The 20,133-nt window shown below is 32.4% G+C and overlaps 2 protein-coding genes across 2 annotated transcripts in view; one reads left to right on the plus strand and one right to left on the minus strand.

Moving 5' to 3' along the window:
• Positions 1-3,312, minus strand: part of LOC129222292 (actin-related protein 6-like) — a 41,890-nt gene extending 38,578 nt beyond the window's left edge. The window contains exon 1 of the mRNA XM_054856778.1: positions 3,051-3,312. Within this exon, the coding sequence (XP_054712753.1) occupies positions 3,051-3,145 (95 nt within the window). The 5' untranslated portion in view covers positions 3,146-3,312. The remainder of the gene's footprint in view (positions 1-3,050) is intronic.
• Positions 3,313-3,523: 211 nt separating this feature from the next.
• The window catches only part of LOC129221909 (serine/threonine-protein kinase TBK1-like), a 48,505-nt gene continuing 31,895 nt past the window's right edge, over positions 3,524-20,133 (plus strand). Inside the window, exons 1-4 of the mRNA XM_054856285.1 lie at positions 3,524-3,958; positions 14,765-14,880; positions 15,561-15,701; positions 16,793-16,922. Of these exons, the coding sequence (XP_054712260.1) occupies positions 14,785-14,880; positions 15,561-15,701; positions 16,793-16,922 (367 nt within the window). The 5' untranslated portion in view covers positions 3,524-3,958; positions 14,765-14,784. The remainder of the gene's footprint in view (positions 3,959-14,764; positions 14,881-15,560; positions 15,702-16,792; positions 16,923-20,133) is intronic.

The following is a 20,133-nucleotide window of genomic DNA, read 5'->3' on the forward strand; positions in this document are numbered from 1 at the left end:
AAAACTTACTATTTTTCATCTCAAATTTAGCATGTTTCCTGCTGCAAGAAAACCCGGTATGCACCTCCCAGATATTTTTTTATAAATCCTTCCATGCAAGTCAAGTGCCCAACCTTATATCAATGCCTAATACCTAGCTAAGGCACTGCACGACTCTTCATAAAATAGAACAAAAAAAATGTCTCTTACTAAGAAATGTGACATGATCTAGTTGAACCAGAAAATGTGTATACTAATTTTTAGATTGTTTTACTTTGAAAACACCATGTCACATACTGTTTGTTTGTTTAAATTATACACACCAGAAAATATGTAAATTGGCATTTTCAAGGTATTAAAATCTGACACTTATTTAGGGGGGGGGGGGTCCTTCATGGGATTACATACCCCCAAAACCCCCAGTGATGTCTGCCCCCCTCATCCAATAATTTTTGCAATTTGGCGCCCCTGGTAATCTCCTGTTTGTCAAGCTTGTAATCGTGATCATAATCAATTACATTCTTTCGGCCAGGCAATAGAATGAATTACTATAATCAATAGTCAGAAACAAAGAAAACTCTAGTACCTTCACAGCAAAGTCTTAACTTACACTTCAGGAGCTCAGCAAAATGTGATAAAAGTCCTATAACTAACAAGTTTCATCACCCAAGCTATCTTTGGTTCTAAAACAGTTGGAATTCTGTAGCAGCTTTCCTGAACTCTCTCATAAAAATGCAAAGCAAATTTAAAATTGAAGTCTTCAGTCATTCTGCATATGGGCAATTCTCCAGAAAACGTAATTTTTGAGTGCAAATATTTTTCAATTTCGTACCTTTTTTTTTCATTCTTACATGAAAGTGTTACCTTCTAGAAGTAACCATAAACAATGGCTTAGCTTTCCAATTATTTTACTCATAAATTAAAAAATGTCTTGCTCACGAAAAAAAAAAAAAAAATTTTTTTTTAATGTTTAAAAATCTAGGCCAATTTAATATCAAAGTAGTAATTTTGTTAATTGTGAAAATAATCAGCTATTTTAATGATTAGTGAGAATCTAATATTAAGATTTTAACATAATCAATTATCCAACGTATTGAAGCACAAAACATGCAAATTGTTGCAGACACATGTTTGGGTGTTACAAGGAACACCTTTTTCAATGCAAAGAAGTGTGAGCTTCTGGATGAAAAGTCATTCTAGAGAAAAGTAACACGCTCGAACAGGAGATAGTATAAATACCAAAAATTAGAAATTAAACAAAACAAAAAAAGATAAAATGAGAAATTTATTATATAATTCCATCAGGAAAAAAAACCGTCAAGTAATAAATTTCCAAGAAAACCCATAAACAATGCAAATAGTCCAAAAATGAAACCAATCTGAATAAATTAGTTGCTAATTTATATTGATTATTTTAATTTTCAGCACAAAGGTATTTTATTCGTTATTAAGCTTTTGCTTGATTAAAGTACAGGGCTTAATTAGTAGTTTCAAATGTTAAAAAAATATTTAGTAAATTTGAGGATATACTGGCAATTTATAATTTTGGTAGAATACCTATTATTGTTGTAATTCCCCTCCATCATTTATTTTCACCTCAGAAATAATAACATTGATAAGGTCTATATGGAATTTTTTTTTCTTCGTCGCTACAATCTGCACACTTTAAGCATATGAAAACACATTCACTTCTTTTTTTACATTAATTTACATCCCTGAAATTCAAGTTCAGGAAGGTAAGAATTCGGAAATTTAATGATCTCTGATATCATGCAACCAGACTTAGATAAAATGAAAAGCTTTCTGCGAACATAAATCCTAACTGGAAAATTTTCTGCAAATAATTATTTTGCCTAACTCACCCTTGAATAAAGAATTAAATTTATATTCAAATATGAACGAGACAAAAAAAAAGTACTTTAATTTTTTTTTTGCAATAACATATAAAGTTTGTGCTTATTTTTCACCAAATAAAAAAAAACTGCCAAACCTTTTTTTTTCACACATGTGCTTTGAAAGGCTTTTGGAGAGAGCATTTAATAGAAATAAACTGGGATTATTTTGGCATTCCCTTAAAAAAAAAAAAAGTTAGCAGTTGAAAAAAATTTTCTGCGAACGCCATTCGCGCATTCGTCTATGTTATGCCAAACTGCATTTGAAACAATAATATTTTCGCTTTTTTAATTACCAATAAACACAAGAAAGGGATTTGAGGGAGTTATCACAAAGCAGAATGTGCCAAATTGGAGAAAAACTTTCCATTGCGCTTAAATAGCTGAATTTGATCTTCCTATTTAAAGATTCAAGGGGATATTTCGACAATCGGACACTGTCATCAAATCTTTGGGATGAAGAATGTTACTTTGGTCAGGGGTGCCCTAGGGAGGGGGGGGGGCAAGTTGCAGACTGTGCCATTGAAATTTTAAGGGGGGTTGTTTTGAGGGGTATTTTTTCCTTTTTCGGAGGAGGGCTCTTGCTTTGGGGGGGGGGGGTGTACACGATATTTAGGGGGGTGCGCCCTCGCGCTTAGGAGGGGCACCCCTGCTGTGGTAATCCTGTTGCTTTATAGTAATGCTGCTATGCAAATAGATTTTCCTTTACTTTTACTTTTGGTGTGCAAAGAAGAAACATTTGTTGTGCAGGTATTGGTGCTTAAAGTTTGATGATATTGGATCATCAAGATTGCAAATTTTCTAACTTTTGAAACATTCCTTTGATTTAACATTTTAATGCAACTTTTCATGCTAGTTTAAAACTTTTTTTTTTTCTGGGTGATTTCACCTTTTAATTGCTTACGATAATTATTTGGCAGATTTTCTTCCATTTAAATGAAACTTTTATTATTCTTCAATGCTCGTTTTTCAAAAAATCTGGCATTAAATTTTTCAATTTCAACAATATTGCTTTTGAAAACGTTTGACATACAGCTCAGCGCTTTGTTTTGATTAGTTTGGGGAAACATTTTGAAAAGGAGTCAAGTATTCCACGCAATAATAAATCTACGAAGGATTGTTTTATTGGTGAAAATTTCTTGATAAAAATGGAGGACAAAAACATTAAATGATTATTACCGTGGTTGATCATCAGTCGAATATCCCACCTTTGCAGTATATCCACCGTTGTCAAGAACGAACACATTCGATGGCATTTCAGAAACAGACGGCATAGTGGTAATTGAAACACATTAACATTCGACTTGCGAAAGGGAAATCTCTAAACCAGAGAGAACAAATACTTAACAGTGAAAAGTTAAGCATTAACTACCGGAAAAAAAGGGAAATGTTAAGAAAAATAAACATTGTCAGGCGCAAAAATGCCAAAGCGCAAGCAGACTATTTTTAAACAATCGAAGTTACAGCTAACTGTTTTCCATGGAGAAAAGAGGGGAGGGGAGCAAATTTTTGTAAATATCATTGGTAAGAATCTTTTAAAGATTGGATTTAGAGATATTATTTCAGTTTTTATGGTATTTTCTAATCATAAATGTTTCAAAAGATATTCTTCTGTTTATGTTTATTACATGAAGTGGCATCACGTGTTAAATGCACGCAATTGGTTTCAGTTCAGACCAGACGATGAATCGTCTGTTTCTTTAATACCTTTTCATGTTTTCCTGTTAATGTAATTGTTATTGCTTAATGACTGACTCATTTTTTAAAAGAGTATTATTTGTTGATCTTCGAGAAAGCATGGCTTGAGGATAGATTTCTTAAAATTTAATTTCAATGTTGACAGTAATGAGAACAGCATACAAATTCTTCATCATATTCTTTGTTTTAATAAGCTATTGAACTTTTCCTAATGAATTCATTTAACAGTTTCTTAACTTTGTAACAACTTGATGGCGTGCAGTTAAATTACTGAAAAACCAAACGATGTCAAAGGCTGAAGCACTTTTCGACTTAGTGCATATATATTTTCTATTTTCCTTAAGCTGCTAATATTTTGCCTAAGGGCAAACAAAACAAGTTACTTTGCTGTCACTGTAAGTTTGCTGTTTTTTTATTGTAATTATGTGTGTACTGCTTAGAAAGTTAATGCAACCAAATGTAATTTACTTTCATATATCTCTATAGTGTGAGTAGATCGTTTATATATTTTGTATGTGGTAATTTTTGCCCGCTCTGAATTAATAGCTCATTTGAAATCTCGTTATGTAATTTCCTTTTGTACCATATCTCTAATGTGTGAGTATATTTGCTTTATAAATTTTGTATATTTTATTTTTTACAATCTCTGAAGCAATAACTCATTTGAAACTTTGTAAGACATCGATTTATTTTGATATTTCTATTATACACTCTTAGTTGATATGTGTAGACTCTTCAAAATCGCAAAATGTGTTCTAATTGTTTCTTAACATCCAAAGAAGATTAAATTTTCTCTCTTAACTCAATTGTCTTTGTTGTTGAAATTTTCAACCCCTTTAACTTTCACCTAACATCTTGTATATTAATTTTTTTTCATGTGCCTATAGGATGAGTTGCTCTGCATGAATGCATATGAATGAATAAGCTATTGCGAATGAATAAGCAGCGAGTGCATATGTTTGCATGCAATTGAATCTCTTTGATTCTTATGGCATTAGTGCATCATAAAAATGCATAAGAATGGCAAATTTTTAAAGGAATGCATGGTATTTTTCACTTGATTTTAGACTTTTTTGTTCTACAAAAAGTAAGAGTAAATATTTTATTCTTCACAAAGAAGGAGAAATAAGATGACTAAGAGAGAACCTTTTATGGAAATAAATACTGCCTTTTCTGGTAGGCAATGAGAAAAGAAAAAAAGCATTAGAGATAACATTAAGTGATGCCTAATTGGAGAAACTCTTGAAGAACAAAAAGTGGTTTACTATCAGGGACGTAATTAGAGGGGGGCAAACGGGGCTCGTGCCCCGGGCGCCAGATTTTGGGGGCGCTAAACTGACTAAATAAGTGCTTAAATGTAATATTTTAAAGAAGGACAAGTTATTAAAAGCCGCCCCCCCCCCCCAAAAAAAAATAAAAAAAACACGCAGAGCAGACGCTAGCAGAAAGTTAGCATGGTTTAATGTGGATAAAGAGTGGGAAAGATAGACAGAGAGAGAGAGAGAGAGAGAGTAGGAGGGTGCAGTAAGTAGAATGGATGTGTTTTCCTAGAGTGACCAGTACTTATTTTTCTTTAAGAATCTCCCTCTCGTAGGAGAAATATAGGAGCAAAGCTGAGGGAAGTACACACCAATACAAAACAGCGGAAATGCTCAAATGTCTTTTTTTCACAATTAAACGTCATAAAGTTTTCAGCATGATGTTTTAATCTCAGCTTTTACAATGACGAGAACTTGTCTACCCTACTCCACGGGGGGGGGGGGGGGGGCTAAAAGGGAAAATCGTTACACTGTCCCCTTGGCCCTAGCCCATGGCTTAAGAATTGGAGCCACTATCTTTATCCAATAGAATCATTCTCTAAAGAGTATCTTCTCTAGCTCGTATCACTTACTTTTTTCCTGCTTTTCATTCCGTTCTCAGGATATGTTTTTCTCATCTTGTATAGGTTTAAATCAATTTTAAAATATGTCGAAAATACTATCTGAAGCTGAATTTATAAAGAGAGCGAAAGACCACGAAAAAGATTCCCCTAACAATCTTCATCTTATTTATCATCGTGGTTAAACGCTGAAGTCATTAGGAGAGCAGTAAGGCATTGTTTATATAATTTGAATGATGTAATATAAATTTGTTGAATTTTACAATTTTTCTCATTCTTGGAAAAAAAATCTCGCACAATAATAATGGAGATTCAACTTAAAGTTCGGGAGGCTGTCAATTTTTCTTTAGAAAATACTAGGGTTTTTTTGGTTATAAATTGAACTAAAAAAGGAAATTTTCGACTTAGTTTCAATACATTTTTTCCACCCGCACAATATTTAAAACATGCTTAAATCATCAACGTCAATCAATGTGTCAGAAATTAGCTATTTTTTACGGCTCTAAACTTGAAATTTTTTGTTGGTACTTTTGATGCATATTTATAATTACAGTAGAACCTCGTTTATTTTGCCCCCGTTTATCCAGATATCTGGCTTATCCAGACTTATCCAAATCAAATTTGTAAAGTTAAAAAATATATTCACTGAAATGATAATTCTAAATTATGATAGCTGGATCGAAACTGTAAATGTACCAAATATTTGCTCTTTATTTTGATTAAATGCACAACTCCTGCATAGGACGTGCAATAAATTAGTCATCTAACAAACAACATGGCATATTTGGAGTGTCAGTCCTACACCATAGCACCTGAACTATAAATGATTGAGTTTTTGCGAGTAACAATCCTATGTAATTTTGTTACAGCGTTTTTTGCTGTTATGAAAGATAAGTCTGCTTATTAACGAATGTGTTTTACGAATTACCCGGATTTTCGTTATCCGGATTGCTTTGGTCCCCGTTAGTTCAGATAAATGAAGTTGTACTGTAAATGGAAATAACTTGAACGGCGCACTGAAAACATATATTAACATTTTTAAGATTTTTTTTTTAAGGTACACAGAAAGAGTTTTGATCTCAAGCACATTAGGTTTCTGTTTTGCTGTTAACTGTTTCTCAGATGTATACTATATACCAGAGTTGGGGGACGTGCGTCCTTTATAAAAATTAGCTGTAATAATCAATATTTAACTGTACAGATTGCGACAATTTAAAATGTATTGCACATAAAATTATTAAGATAAATGTTTAAATAAGATAATCTATCCTTTCGAACTATAGTAATATGTCAGCTTAAAGTCAGGATAAGCCAACTATAGTAATATTCAATTAATTTCAAGTAAGAAACAAAAACAAAAAACCTACTAAATTTTTTATCGGATTTAAAATTACTTCACGTATTATTGCGAAATGTTGCTCTTTTGTAGTTGATAATTGTTATTTTTCTTGCGAAGTTCTGTATAGTAGTATGTTAAAATACTTAAAATAAATAATTGAAAATATTTCTGTTTTATTGAAGTTATAATTTTAAATTTATTTTTTAAAAGAAATAATGCAACAGTTGTTAATTACTCTTGTGGAAATACAAAAATTATTTTCCTTGAATAATTCGTATGCAAAATAATAAATAAAATACTTAATGATATTTACCCCCTATCGCTATTTTAAAAAATGCAATACAGTGATAAGATAAAGCTCTATAAAAACTTATAATTACGTAAAAGTCGCATTTATAAGGCTTATGGCATTATAAGCAGCGGACTCCTTTTTCGCTGCCTAATTTAAATGTGGCTTCCGGTGGTGAAACGGTTCAAAAATGATACCAAATAGAATGTCATTTATCATTTTGTTTTACTAGTTAAAGAGTACTCCGTCACGGTATAACGAAAAGTTACATTACAAGATATGTATTTAAGTTGCATAGCATTTTGTGTGAAATTCATCCTTGGCTAATATGTAACCGTCTCCTCCGTGATTGTGCTCCATTCGCGTTGAAATTTGATATTTAGAATAAAATTTAAGATTTATATTTAAGATATTAATTTTAGGTTTAAGTTCTTGTTTATTGTATATAGTTTACCATGTGGAGCGTTTAGTTCAGTATGTTTTTATGTATTGCATATACTGGAGCTTAAACACTCTCTTTTTAGTTTGTAGTTTAATTTATTGGTCTTTCTACCATACCTATTGAATCCTCCAATGCTGATGAGCTCTGGATTCAACCTTTCCTACTTTTTCTAATAATTGCTGCTTGTATTTTTCTTTTTCTCATCATTATTATTCTTAAAAATTGTTTAAAACTTGTCATTTGGCTTGTATGTTTTATATATTTACTTGGCTTTTTAGTTTTGCTGCGTTGCGCATCTATGGGCTTTTGGTTTGGTCTTTTCAATATTCACTTGTATTATAATTATAACTATTATTATTATTATAAATTATATATATATATATATATATATATATATATATATATATATATATATATATATAGAGCGTGTATTTTGTTGATTTTCTCTGTAATGTACGTTGAGGAGTCCTGGTGTTGACGTTATGAAGTTTATCGGATATTATTTTTTTTATGAGGGATGGGGCGCCGAAACGAGCTCTTGCCCCTGTTCGAAAATGACCTAGTTACGCCCCTGTTTACTATATAGTAAAATCCATTTAATGTGCATACCTTTTTAAAGAGGATGTAGTTACTTTGTGGGTGGGAACGATGTAGGCCATAGTAACAACGATGAGTTTACAAAGGAATGGGATTCCCTGTTGGACAAAGCAACCAACTGTTCGGCAAATGTCCAAGTGGTTGGTTTGCTTCCCAGGTATGGAGTGCATAGGAGTTGGTTTAACCAACGGGCTAGGTGTATGAACCTGGTACTCAAGGAAATTTGCGTTAAGCGTAGTATCAGGTTTATTGATGTGTGGAGTAAATGTAAACGCGATTGGATTGCTGGGATGGCCTGCATCTGAGCTCTACGGGGGTCAAAATGGTTAGTGGTTTGGTTTTAGAGGCTTCAGAATCAAAAAACTAAGTTGGAATGGGGGGCATGGTTTAAGGAGCAGAATTCGAAAGGGTACTAACTATTGGGATTTTGGTAGAAACGGAAATAGGGTGGCTTATAAGAAAAAAGATTTTAACAGTTGGGATTCAAATAATCGTGCAGCATTAAATAAAAGTAAGATGGGCTTACTTAAGGTTTTTTATACAAATGCTCGTAGTATTAGGAACAAGATGGAAGAATTGAAAAGCATAATTATAGACTAGAGGGTGGATATTATTGGAGTTACCGAGACATGGGCTACCAAAAGTGATGATGATTTATTATCTATTGCTGGGTATAATTTGTTTAGACAAGATAGAGTAGGTAAAAGAGGTGGTGGGGTTTTATTTTATGTCAGAGACACTTTAATTTGCAATGAATTGGAAATTAATGATAAACCTAATGAGATTGATATGATTTGGCTGGAGTTGATGAGTAATAAGGGCAAAAAACTACGTTTAGGGAACATTTATAGGCCACCCAAAGTTAGCCAGGGTCAAGACGAACAGATGTTTAGTATTATTAGTGACATTTCTAGCAAGGGGTCAGTCGTCACAATGGGAGATTTTAATTTTCCAGGAATTGATTGGAATAATTTTTACCATAGTAATAGCAGAGAAGAGGAATTTTTGAAAGTAATTGGTGACTGTTTCTTAGATCAAATTGTAACTCAAGGGACAGGACTCGATTTTGGATATAGTTTTCTGCGACATTTAAGGCTCTGTTCAGGGGTTATGTGTAGGGGAACACATTATAGATTGTGACCACAACAGTATTAGGTTTGGGATTAAACTTGATATGCACAAAGTAGAGAATTTTAGGTTTGTGCCCAATTTCAGAAATACTGACTTTGTGGCACTTAGGCAGAGTTTGAAAGCAGTTTTTTCTTCTGTATTGGACAATAGCGATGTGAATCTTCAGTGGGCAGAGTTTAAGGAAAATCTAGCGAATACGGTTGGGGATCATGTTCGTTTTAGGAGAAAGGGTGTCAAAACTAAAATTTGGCCAATGTGGTTCTCCAGGGAAACTAAAGACGCTCTAAATTACAAGCAAGCAGCTTTTCATAGGTTTAGAGAAACAGGTCACAGTGCAGATAGGCTCCAATATTGTAAGGCAAGGCGTAAATTTAAGTATTTGGTACGGATTCAGAAAAGAGAGTTAGAGCAAAGACTGGCAGATAACATAAACAGGAATCCTAAGAGGTTTTTTGCATACGCTAATTCGGTGAAAGTTCGAAATAGTCATATTGGGCCCCTGGTTGATGAGCACGGAATTTTAATTCAGGACGATAGTGATATTGCTAATGTTCTTAATAACTTTTTTTTGAGTGTTTTTAAAGATAACTGTATCTCAATAGTTGACACCAACAATACACAAGCTATAGTACAGCTTGAGGACTTTACATTTTCCAGGGATGACGTTTTACTTCATTTGAAAATAAGTAAAGATACTAAGGCTCTGGGACCAGATAATATTTATCCACAAATTTTAGTTGAATGTGCAGAGGAATTAGCAGATGCAATCGCAAACATTTTCAATGCTTCCTATAATTCGGGGACAGTGCCAGAGGACTGGAAGCTGGCTAACATTACACCGCTCTTCAAGAAAGGGTTTAAAGGGAGTGCGGGAAATTATAGACCTGTGAGTCTAACTTCGGTGGTTTGCAAAATTTTTGAAACATTGATGAAAATTAAGATAGTAAATTTTCTAGAGACTAATAATCTATTGACTAGTTTTCAGTACGTTTTCAGGAAAGGTAAATCTTGTGCAACTAATTTATTACATTTCTATGACAAAGTTACCATTGCTTTGGACAATAAGAAGCCTGTAGATGTTGTTTACATTGATTTTCAAAAAACTTTCGATAAGGTACCACATGTTGCTCTACTTAGCAAATTAGCTGTTATAGGAATAGGAGGGAACACTTTCATTTGGGTAAAAAACTGGCTGACCGGAAGGAAACAAAGAGTAGTTGTAAGGGGAAATTATTCTAATTGGAGTGAGGTCTTAAGCGGGGTTCCTCAAGGATCAGTGTTAGGGCTGTTTTGTTCATTGTCTTTATGAACGATATTCACAAAAATATTTCTGGGAACATGAATTGTTTTGCTGATGATGTCAAAGTTATGGGGACTGTAGAAAATGAAGAACAAGCAAATCAGCTGCAAGAGGATCTAGATCATATTAGGAAGTGGGCTGATAAATGGGGTATGGCTGTTAATGTTGGGAAATGTCAAGTGCTCCATTTAGGGCATGGAAATAAGTGTACAAGTTATTATTTGCAAGGTTCAGTCATTAGTCAGGCAGACAAAGTTACTGATCTGGGGGGTCTTAATAAGTCAGGATTTAAAGTTTAGCCAACAGTGCAGCATTGCTAGCAACAAAGCCAATAAGATGCTTGGGTTTATCAATAGATCTATTTCAAACAAATCTAAAGAAGTTCTTCTGCCCTTATATAGAAGTTTGGTAAGATCCCATTTGGAGTATGCTGTTCAGTTTTGGTCTCCTTATCTTAAGAAAGACATTAATGTATTGGAAAGGGTTCAAAGGCAAAGGGTACAAGGCTAATAAGTGGACTTTCCTACTTAGATTATGATTCCAGGCTCAAAAGGCTTAAAATGTACAGTCTTGAGCAAAGAAGAGACCGAGGGGATATGATTCAGCTGTTTAAATTTATTAAAATGAAAGATGTTACGGGGCTGAAGTTTAGCACTGAAAACAGGACAAGGGGTCATTGTTTTAAGCTATTTAAATCTCTGGCTAACATGGATATTAGGAAAAATTATTATTTTAGCAGGGTAGTGGAACCTTGGAACAGCTTACGGGAAGAGGTGGTAATGAGCAAGGGAGTAGACAGTTTTAAGAGGGCCATTGATCTTCACTGGGGATTGTAAATTGACTAGGACCAGTCTAGCTGGGCCCAGAGCCTGTTGCTGGTCGTCACTTTTGTATTTGTATTTATTTTCTGCATAAATAGTATTTTAATATGTATTTATTGCCTTATCAACAAAATCCAAAAGTATGGTAATTTTTTTTAACCTGGTGTGGTGCCAACTTTTCCCTACATAAGTAAAAAAAATTATTAGTGCATAATTAGGGTGTACCGAGTACCATATTTTACTGAATGCCAAATATGGGCAGTTCTCAAAAGGTGGGAACAAACACAGACCTCAACTTTGAAGCTTCAACACCAAATAACTTTCATTTTAATTAACTCAAAAATTTTTGAGTTAAACTATAATACTGTATAGAGACAAGAATTGACATAAATTATGGAAAAAATGCTCTTCAAATGCCCTTAAAAAAATATTTTCTTTGCTAAAAGGCACAATTTTGGACATACCAAAACGTTAACTGAGCAAATGTACCATTAAAAAAAAATTTTTTTAAATTATTTCCATACGTTTCAAAAAAAAATTAAAGGTATGAATCTTACACTGAATAACTTTTTGTTAATATTTTACACAGATAACAAAAATAAAGATAGATTATTTACTTTGTAAACGATTTTAAAAAAACGTAACTTTGAAATTTGATGTATGTCCAAAAGTTGCGATCTTTAAAATGCTATTATTTGAGAACTAAGTATATGATGTTTTTGTTTTAAAGGTATTTATCGATCCTCAGAATCAATTTTTAATTGTTTAAAAGTGTTTTCATAAGCTTTTATGCAGTATCTTAGAAGAAAAATGATTTTTCTTAAACATACATGTGAGATGTCCAAATGGCGTTACGATCTTGATGCCGATAATTCTGTCCGTTTATTCAATATTTTTGATGATCCACTGTCTTCTAACCTCAATAAAAAAGGTTATTATAATGTTATCTTTTTTAATCCATTGGTATTTTGCATAATTAATACGTTACACATTGAACAATGCATAAATTACAGTAGTAACATGGCTTTCTATGATCGAACGAAAGCCATTTTGCGCTAACATCGCCAAGCAAACTTCCGCTGGCGACATTGGCGACAACACAGTATACGATACGCTAAAGGTTACCAGAGGGGAATTCCAGTCTGACAAATGTAGTTTATCGTCAGCTGTACCACTTTTGGCGAATTTATCACCTGCGCTAGCAATTTTTTTTTTTTTCCGCTTTTATTATTTTAGAATTCTTTTTCTCTTCTTTCTTTTGGAAACATAATTTAACGATCTCCAAATAGAAATACGAATTTCTTTCTTCAATAATTTTTTTAGACATCATTTTAATTCTTATGACATTAGAAAAAATATTCATTATTAAAACTGATGTCACTTTTTACAATTGTATTATTTTTAATTTGAAGCTTTTTTTTAACTTTGCATCAATTTCTTCAAAATCATTCCAAAACTTTATTAAATGTAAGGAGCAGCATGTATAGCCATTCAAGTATTTCATTAATATCCTCTTTATTATTAAATTGCAAAATTTAAAAAGTAATAAATAAAATTTTCATTGGAAAAGTTAAAAATCAGATTAACAATTGTCAAAAATGATGAAACTTACGTTATGATGATGTCCAAAATCCGTTACCTACAGGAAAGCAATGTCCAAAATCTGTTACCTACAGATTGCTGATTTAATTTGCTAATTAACAATTTTTACAAATACCTGCTGTCTTTTCATGTTCATATATTGTGTTCTAGGTATGCATACTATAGAATAAAATCAAAATTGATGTCAAATTCGAAAATTTTTGAAATTGCTCAAAGTTAACTTTTTTGTTCCCACCTTTTGAGAACTGCCCATATCAGACTTGCATTTTTAATCTATTTTTTATTTTTTTATTTTATGCCAATTTAAAATAGGTTTTTTTATTTATTTTGTATCCTTTGTTCCTTGTTTGAAGTAAATTGCATTTTCATTTAACAACTTAAATGTACTAAGTATAGTTATTATTCTAAAATAAATATAAATAAACCCTGCCAAAAGCAAAAACGAAATAATTAATAGAATTCAAAATAATTTGAGTTAGGCGACAGTTTTACATTTTATTTAGGTCTAATAAGGGCTAAAGTTTTGTAGTTAGTCTTCAAAAAAAAAAAAAAAAAAAAAAATGATTTCTCAAATAATTGACGTTTGCATGACCATGGGTCACTTCTGCCTTTTTTCTGCCTGAGTGTAATGTTTCTGCCAGTGTTAAGATTCTGTACGTACATGAAGATAGCTTCATTGTGTAAAATCTTCATATTTTTTTAAATATATTAGGGGCTCTGCCCCCTGCTTGCTAACGCTCACCAACCCCCAAAGATTGCTTCTCAATATTATTTGATTGGCAAAAATTTAAATCTTCAATCATAAAGGAACAGGTTAAAAATGCATTATGAGCTCCCTTTGGAACAAAAAGCACCCGTTCCCCGGGTTTCAAAACAATTTGTACCAACTTGGAGAGCGAAAAAGGGCTAAAAGACTCCTAAGCATTGCAAAACTGCAGTTTAGTACATTTGAAAAGTCGCGTTCATATTCGTGGTCTCTAGTAATATATTTTGCTCTTAAGCTCAGGGCTTGTATTGAGTTGAGCCTAAGATTTTCCGTTTAAATCGAAACCCTAAAAATTTGTGACTAAGAAAGAATAAACAAACGAATTGAAAAGACGTAACTATGGCAACACCAAATAAAACATAACTAATTTGAATGGAAATGAGATTTTTTGAACTTGATTAAAACTGCTACGTAACTTTTTTTCTTTGGGGATAGAAGCTAAGTTTTTCGACCATAGGCCGAGATCTGGAGTATAAAAGAAGCCACTCTTTCCAATAGTGTCTGTGGGACAATTCCTTCACTCTTTACTGAAAATAGTGCCTAAATTGTAACTAAGCTTAAAACAGTTTGAGCTAAAAACGCAAATAACTCCCACGATATTTAAGTTAGAACATTGAAAAAAAATGCAGAAAATTCAACCCTTTCCAAAGATATATAATATTAATGTGTGCAAGTAACTTTCATTCCTTTAATAGGCAATTTACGCAAAGTTTGAGCTTAAAGAATTAATTACAAACAAAGTAATTCAAATTTTAAAAAACAAAATCCCAGGTGCAAACCACTGGGACTCGAAGTAATTTTGTACGAAATTTCAAGGCTGTAGGTGTTATGGGGTCTGATATGGGTGCAGGCCCACCACAAACTTCCCAGAATTTCTTTAAAACCTTACGTTTATTTAATATAAAGAGATAGTTCAGTCCATTGAATGAAACATCTTTTTTTATGGGCTGAAAATAACCATTTTATTTCTCATGTATTATAATGCATAACTTTATATATTGCAGTTTTTCATACAAGATTTTTTTGTAGTGTCCTGAAAAGTAGTCATCATGAGTTACCTTAGAAGCTCAGCAAATTACATGTGGAGTACGTCATTTGTTTTGGGAAAAGGAGCAACTGGTTCTGTTTATCAAGGAGTTCATAAAGTATTTATTTATCCTTTTTTGTTAAAATTTGTTATTGCAAAGATTCAGTGGTCTTCCAAAAGGGGTGAAAAGCAGATGGTCTGCCTGCTTCCCTGATTTGATAGTGTCCTCAGAATTTTTATTTTGTTTCCACTATATTTGCAAGACAGGGGTGCCCACCCCCTAAGAGCAAGGCACACTCCTAAATATCACAAAGACCTCCCAAATGCAAAATATACCCCTCAAAACACCCCCCTCCCCCCAAAAAATTAAGAAAATTATTTGCAATTAAGAAAATTAAGATTTACTATCACTTGGGATTAGTATGCTGAATAATTAAGAACTTTTTTTTAATTTTATATTGACGTTAACAATTTATCTGAATAATAAAGTTAGAAAATATTTATTTGAAAGAGTTTCATTTGCCTTTTATTTTTAGTATTGTGAAACTTTGAGACTAAAAATAATGAATGTACATTGTACCATGTGATATCCGCACCATATTTAGAGCAACTATTTCGTGCTGAGTAGGCCTTTATACTCGAGACCTCTCTCTCTTAGAATACCTCTGCCAAGATTGCTTTAAAATTTTATTATTATAAGGAAAATTTAAAATGAGTTTGATGAATAAAGTTTCTTAAATTGTTTATTTTAAATTAATAAAATATTGAATGATTTATATATTCTTTGTTTGATATCAGAAAACAGGTGAATCTGTTGCTGTCAAAGCATTTAATCATACCAGCCATTTGAGGCCCTTGGAAGTTCAAATGAGAGAGTTTGAAGTAATGAAGAAACTCTCACATGAAAATATTGTTAAAATGGTATCCATTGAGGAAGAGGTTTGTATCATTTATGTGTATATTTTTAATGAAATATTATCCATATTTGCCAACCTATGCATTATACTAAAGTACTAAATAATTGCAGCTTTTCGATAAATTTACAACAGAAAATTTTCCTGCTTTAAAAATAATATTAATTGAGTTTTAAAAAAATCTTAGTTTTTCCTACTATACATTGTTATCATTTGTTTTAAATCAAATTTATGGAGGGGATGGTATACAAAGAAGGGACACCCACTTTCGTCTTCTGTCTATCAACAATGAAATCATCACCAATGACATGAAACATGGATTAGTATTGTATTTTAAATTTGTTTTAAAAAGGCCATAGTTCCAATTCTGTCTAGCTCGGATGTTTTAAATAAATTCCATTAAATGGAGTAAAGTTAGCTCTTTCATATGGTTCTAATATATCCAATATGCTTTAAGTTTTTACTGCCAGAACCAAAATTACAAAACATACTAAGTTTCATGGTTTTTGATTAATATCTTCAGTAATTAAAGTTCTAAAAACATGGGACCTAGCTAAGAGCACTGTTAATCAAGTCACACTTTTTGAACAAGAAAAGAATGATCAAAATCAGTTGATCCATGTAGGAGCTACCATACCACAGACAGACACATCAAAGTTATAATTCCCTTCCTTTTGGGTCAAGGATAAAAATGATATGCTGAAAAATTGCTTTGTGTTTTTACCAGCTATAAGCAAATTTCAAGACTCACCTGTATCTTTTATTTAAACAATTTTCTTAAATTTAGAGGCCTTTCATAAACACTTGGTTCTTGACAAATGTATCATACTTCCATTTAGTGCACAGCTCCCAGTAAACAATTCATGTAGTTATTGTTATTGATTACTTTTATGAGCCTCTGAAATAACTATGTACAAAAAACACAAGATATTCTTTCTGTTTCATCTTTAAAATTTTTTTAGAAATAATTCAATTATCTTGTGCCTACAATTATTTTTTGAATAAGTATTAAAGAAAAAAATGCATTTCAAGTTTAAACGTATGATTATATTTTGTTAAGCTTTATGATAACAATTTATTCTTATGCATTTATTTTCTTTCTTCTGTATATTACAGATTGAGAGTCAAAAAAAGGTTCTTGTTATGGAACTATGCAATGCAGGAAGTCTTTTCACAATATTAGATGACCCTCAGAATAGCTATGGTCTTGAAGAGGAGGAATTTCTTTGTGTTCTGAAAGATCTTTGTAAGTAACTTCCTTTTTTTTCTTTTTTGGTATGCTTTTTGAATTTAAGACTGGCATTGTTAATTTTTTATCTATTAATATTTCTCTCATTCTATATATACACCCTTGTGCAAATTAATTGAAACAAACTCGAAAAATTGAGAAAACTAAGAAGAAATGGTATTTTATTTATATTAATGTAAAATCAAAAGTTTTAGTGCATAATATGATGTCCAGGACTTGATATTAACATTTGGACACGGTTTGGAATGGAATCGACCATTTTTTTGCAATCATTTATAAGGTTTGGGTCCTTGGACCAGACATGAATTATAGTAGTTATAGGCTTCTCCATAGTTGAACAGTCTGTATGCAAGAGATGACTCTTGCATATAGCCCAAAGATTCTTGATTGGATTGATATCAGGAAAGTTCCCTGGCCATTCCAATATCTCAATTCGGTTCTCAGACATGAATTTATTAACCATTTTGGACGTATGGAAACAGTCTAAATCCTGCTGGAAACCCCTCGTTCCATCTGGATATCAATTTTCAACTCTGGTAAAACCTTTTTTCCCAGAGTAGTAATATATTGCTCAGAATGCACCATGCCCTCAACAGGCTGCAAAGAACTAACGGTTAGTTAACCCCGTTGTAACCAAAACAACCCCAAAACATATTCTTTTGAGGGTGTTTTACAAATTGATTCATGTTTTTTTGCTTGGAGACTTCCGCACGTGTTGAGTTCTTTGGCCTAGGACAATGAAATTGCTTTCATCGCTAAATAGTACTTTCCTCCTATCTCGGCCGTATCCAGAGGGGAGGGACCTCACGACCCCATCCCCCCCAAAAGAAACCTGAAATGTTTTGAACCATAAAACGGAAAAAAAAGTTTTTTTTTTTTAATTTCTAATGTCAGAAATGGAAAATAACAAAATTATTTTATTCTTAATTTCACAACGAGTGAAATTTTGAAGAAATACAGAAAAAGCAATTCTTGTTCTCATTAGCTGCAAAGCATACTTGAAATTTACACTCTTAATTAGGATGTCCTGCTCTCTTTCACAATTCAATTCAGGGCTGTCCAGGGCCAAGGCTTGGTAGTCCCTTTGGTTGATTTGCCCTCCTCCAGGGGCATAAACAAAAATTTTAGGGCCCGTCACAAAAGACTTTTTTGGGACCCCCTCCGTATTGTTTACTCCTATTTTTAAAATATTGGATCCCCTTCAGGCTCTGGTCCGGGCCAACAGGTATCCCTTCTCCCCCGTGCACGCCCCTGCCCTCATCCTCCTAAAACTCTTATAAAACTTACACTGCACCAGTTTGAGACGGGGATCCCCAAGAGCTGGGCCCCTAGTTTCCGACTAGTACCTGGTAACCAAGATGTGCCAAATTCAGCTCCTTGATACATCCTGAGTAAAAAATAAAAAAAACTTGATTCTTACGTTTTTGTAGCATATTTTTCAAGATAAATTTTTGTTGTTGATATGTTCCATGTCTTGCCATTTATTTAATACTGAATTCAGTATTTTGGGTTCTTTTGTTATTGCTTGTTTTTAACTCACTTCTACTGCATACTGTTACTGTCTTAAGCATGAGAAAAAAAAATAACACTTATTCTACTCTATTTCATTTTCTGCACTACTTGTGACTGAAAACAAAAAAAAATAAAATTGTTTGCTTTGAGAAATATTTCGTTACATTTATTTTTAACTTAAAACGAGTGTGTCTCACAAAGTTATAATTATTTTGTGAGACTTCTGAAAAGTACAAATAAAGTGCTTTAAATAATTTCAACTGTTGTAGAGTCTTTGAAAATTATTTTAATTTTTGAAATTCCTTGATAAGTTCTTCAATTTTGTCTCTTATTAAGAAAATAAAGTATGAATTGACCAAATGGCCATAATATTACTCTTTTGTTCTTATTTTCTGAATCTCTACACCTTTTCTTTTAAGCCATTTTATACAATTTTTGTACTGTAGGGCATTTGATGAAAAGGGGAGGGGGTATGTTGGAGAAGTGATCAAAAACAAACTACAATAAAAGCCGATATGAGCAAATGACGATGTGTTCCTCTTTTCTCCTCTCTCGTTTTTCCTCTCTGTCGATTAATGTCAACGATTTGTCGAGCTAGCTATTTTTATTTTGATTGATCTTGATTTTCAAAAGAATGCATAACTTTAAAAAGACTTTGTTTGACTATTTTGCTTCATATTTTTGTAATCTCACCTCATATAAGGCCTCAAAATACAGATTTTTATACCTATTTTTCAAAGAATTTCTGCAGGCCCCCAGAATTTATGGATGTTTTACATCCGACTTAAAGGGACATTCTCTTGTTACCCTTACCGCTAGAAGGTGAATAAAAATATAATAAGAAATGAAAATAAAAACAGTCTAAACAGTGGAATCATTTAAAATCGAGAAAAAAAAACATCATCTATGTTAAATATTTTTATGCATGTATGTGTATCTATATGTATAATATATGACCAAAAGTATTGGGACACTTTAAAAAATTCTCATTTTGAAGTTTTCTGTTTGTAACTTATGTCGCATAAAAGGTATGTTTTAGTTGTCATTTTCCATTAAAAGTGATATAACCTACGCATTTAGGGGACCAGCAACAAATTGAGGAAAACAAAAATGTTTTTTGATAATCATTCATCGCAAATAGCTGAGAATATGCTGTAAATTTCAGAAATTAGTTACCTTACTATGTGAAATCCTTTTACGTACTTTCGAGAAAATATCACTGATATTCATGAATATATAAGCATTTCACTTAGAACTACCAATTTTATTTGAAAGTTTTTATCTCATAACACGTAAAGTTTTCCATCAAAGCCCACCAAACTTTCAGAAAATTTTACAGCACACATGAGAAGTATAAAATTAAAATTTGAAACTAAAATGTTGAAAATTTGATAAAATATGGACATCTAAAGCTATTAATTTTTCTCTGCGCATGTGCGAAAGGTAGCAATTTATACCTTTCATAATCCAAACCCTAACTAGATTCTCCAACTCATAATAAAGTTCCAGTTCAATATCTTAAAAATTCAGAAAGTTATCAGCGATATAATGAGCCAAATTTGAATAGATCTTGGATAGGCGATGACTCGTTAGGAGTCGTTCACAAGTTTGCAACATTTGCTTGCTATTACTCAGTGTAATTCATGATAAAAACAGATTATTTGCAAACAACTCCTTAGGAGTTCTGGAGATTGAT

The sequence above is a fragment of the Uloborus diversus genome, chromosome 5 (assembly GCF_026930045.1).
Source record: "Uloborus diversus isolate 005 chromosome 5, Udiv.v.3.1, whole genome shotgun sequence".
Lineage (NCBI taxonomy): Eukaryota > Metazoa > Arthropoda > Arachnida > Araneae > Uloboridae > Uloborus > Uloborus diversus.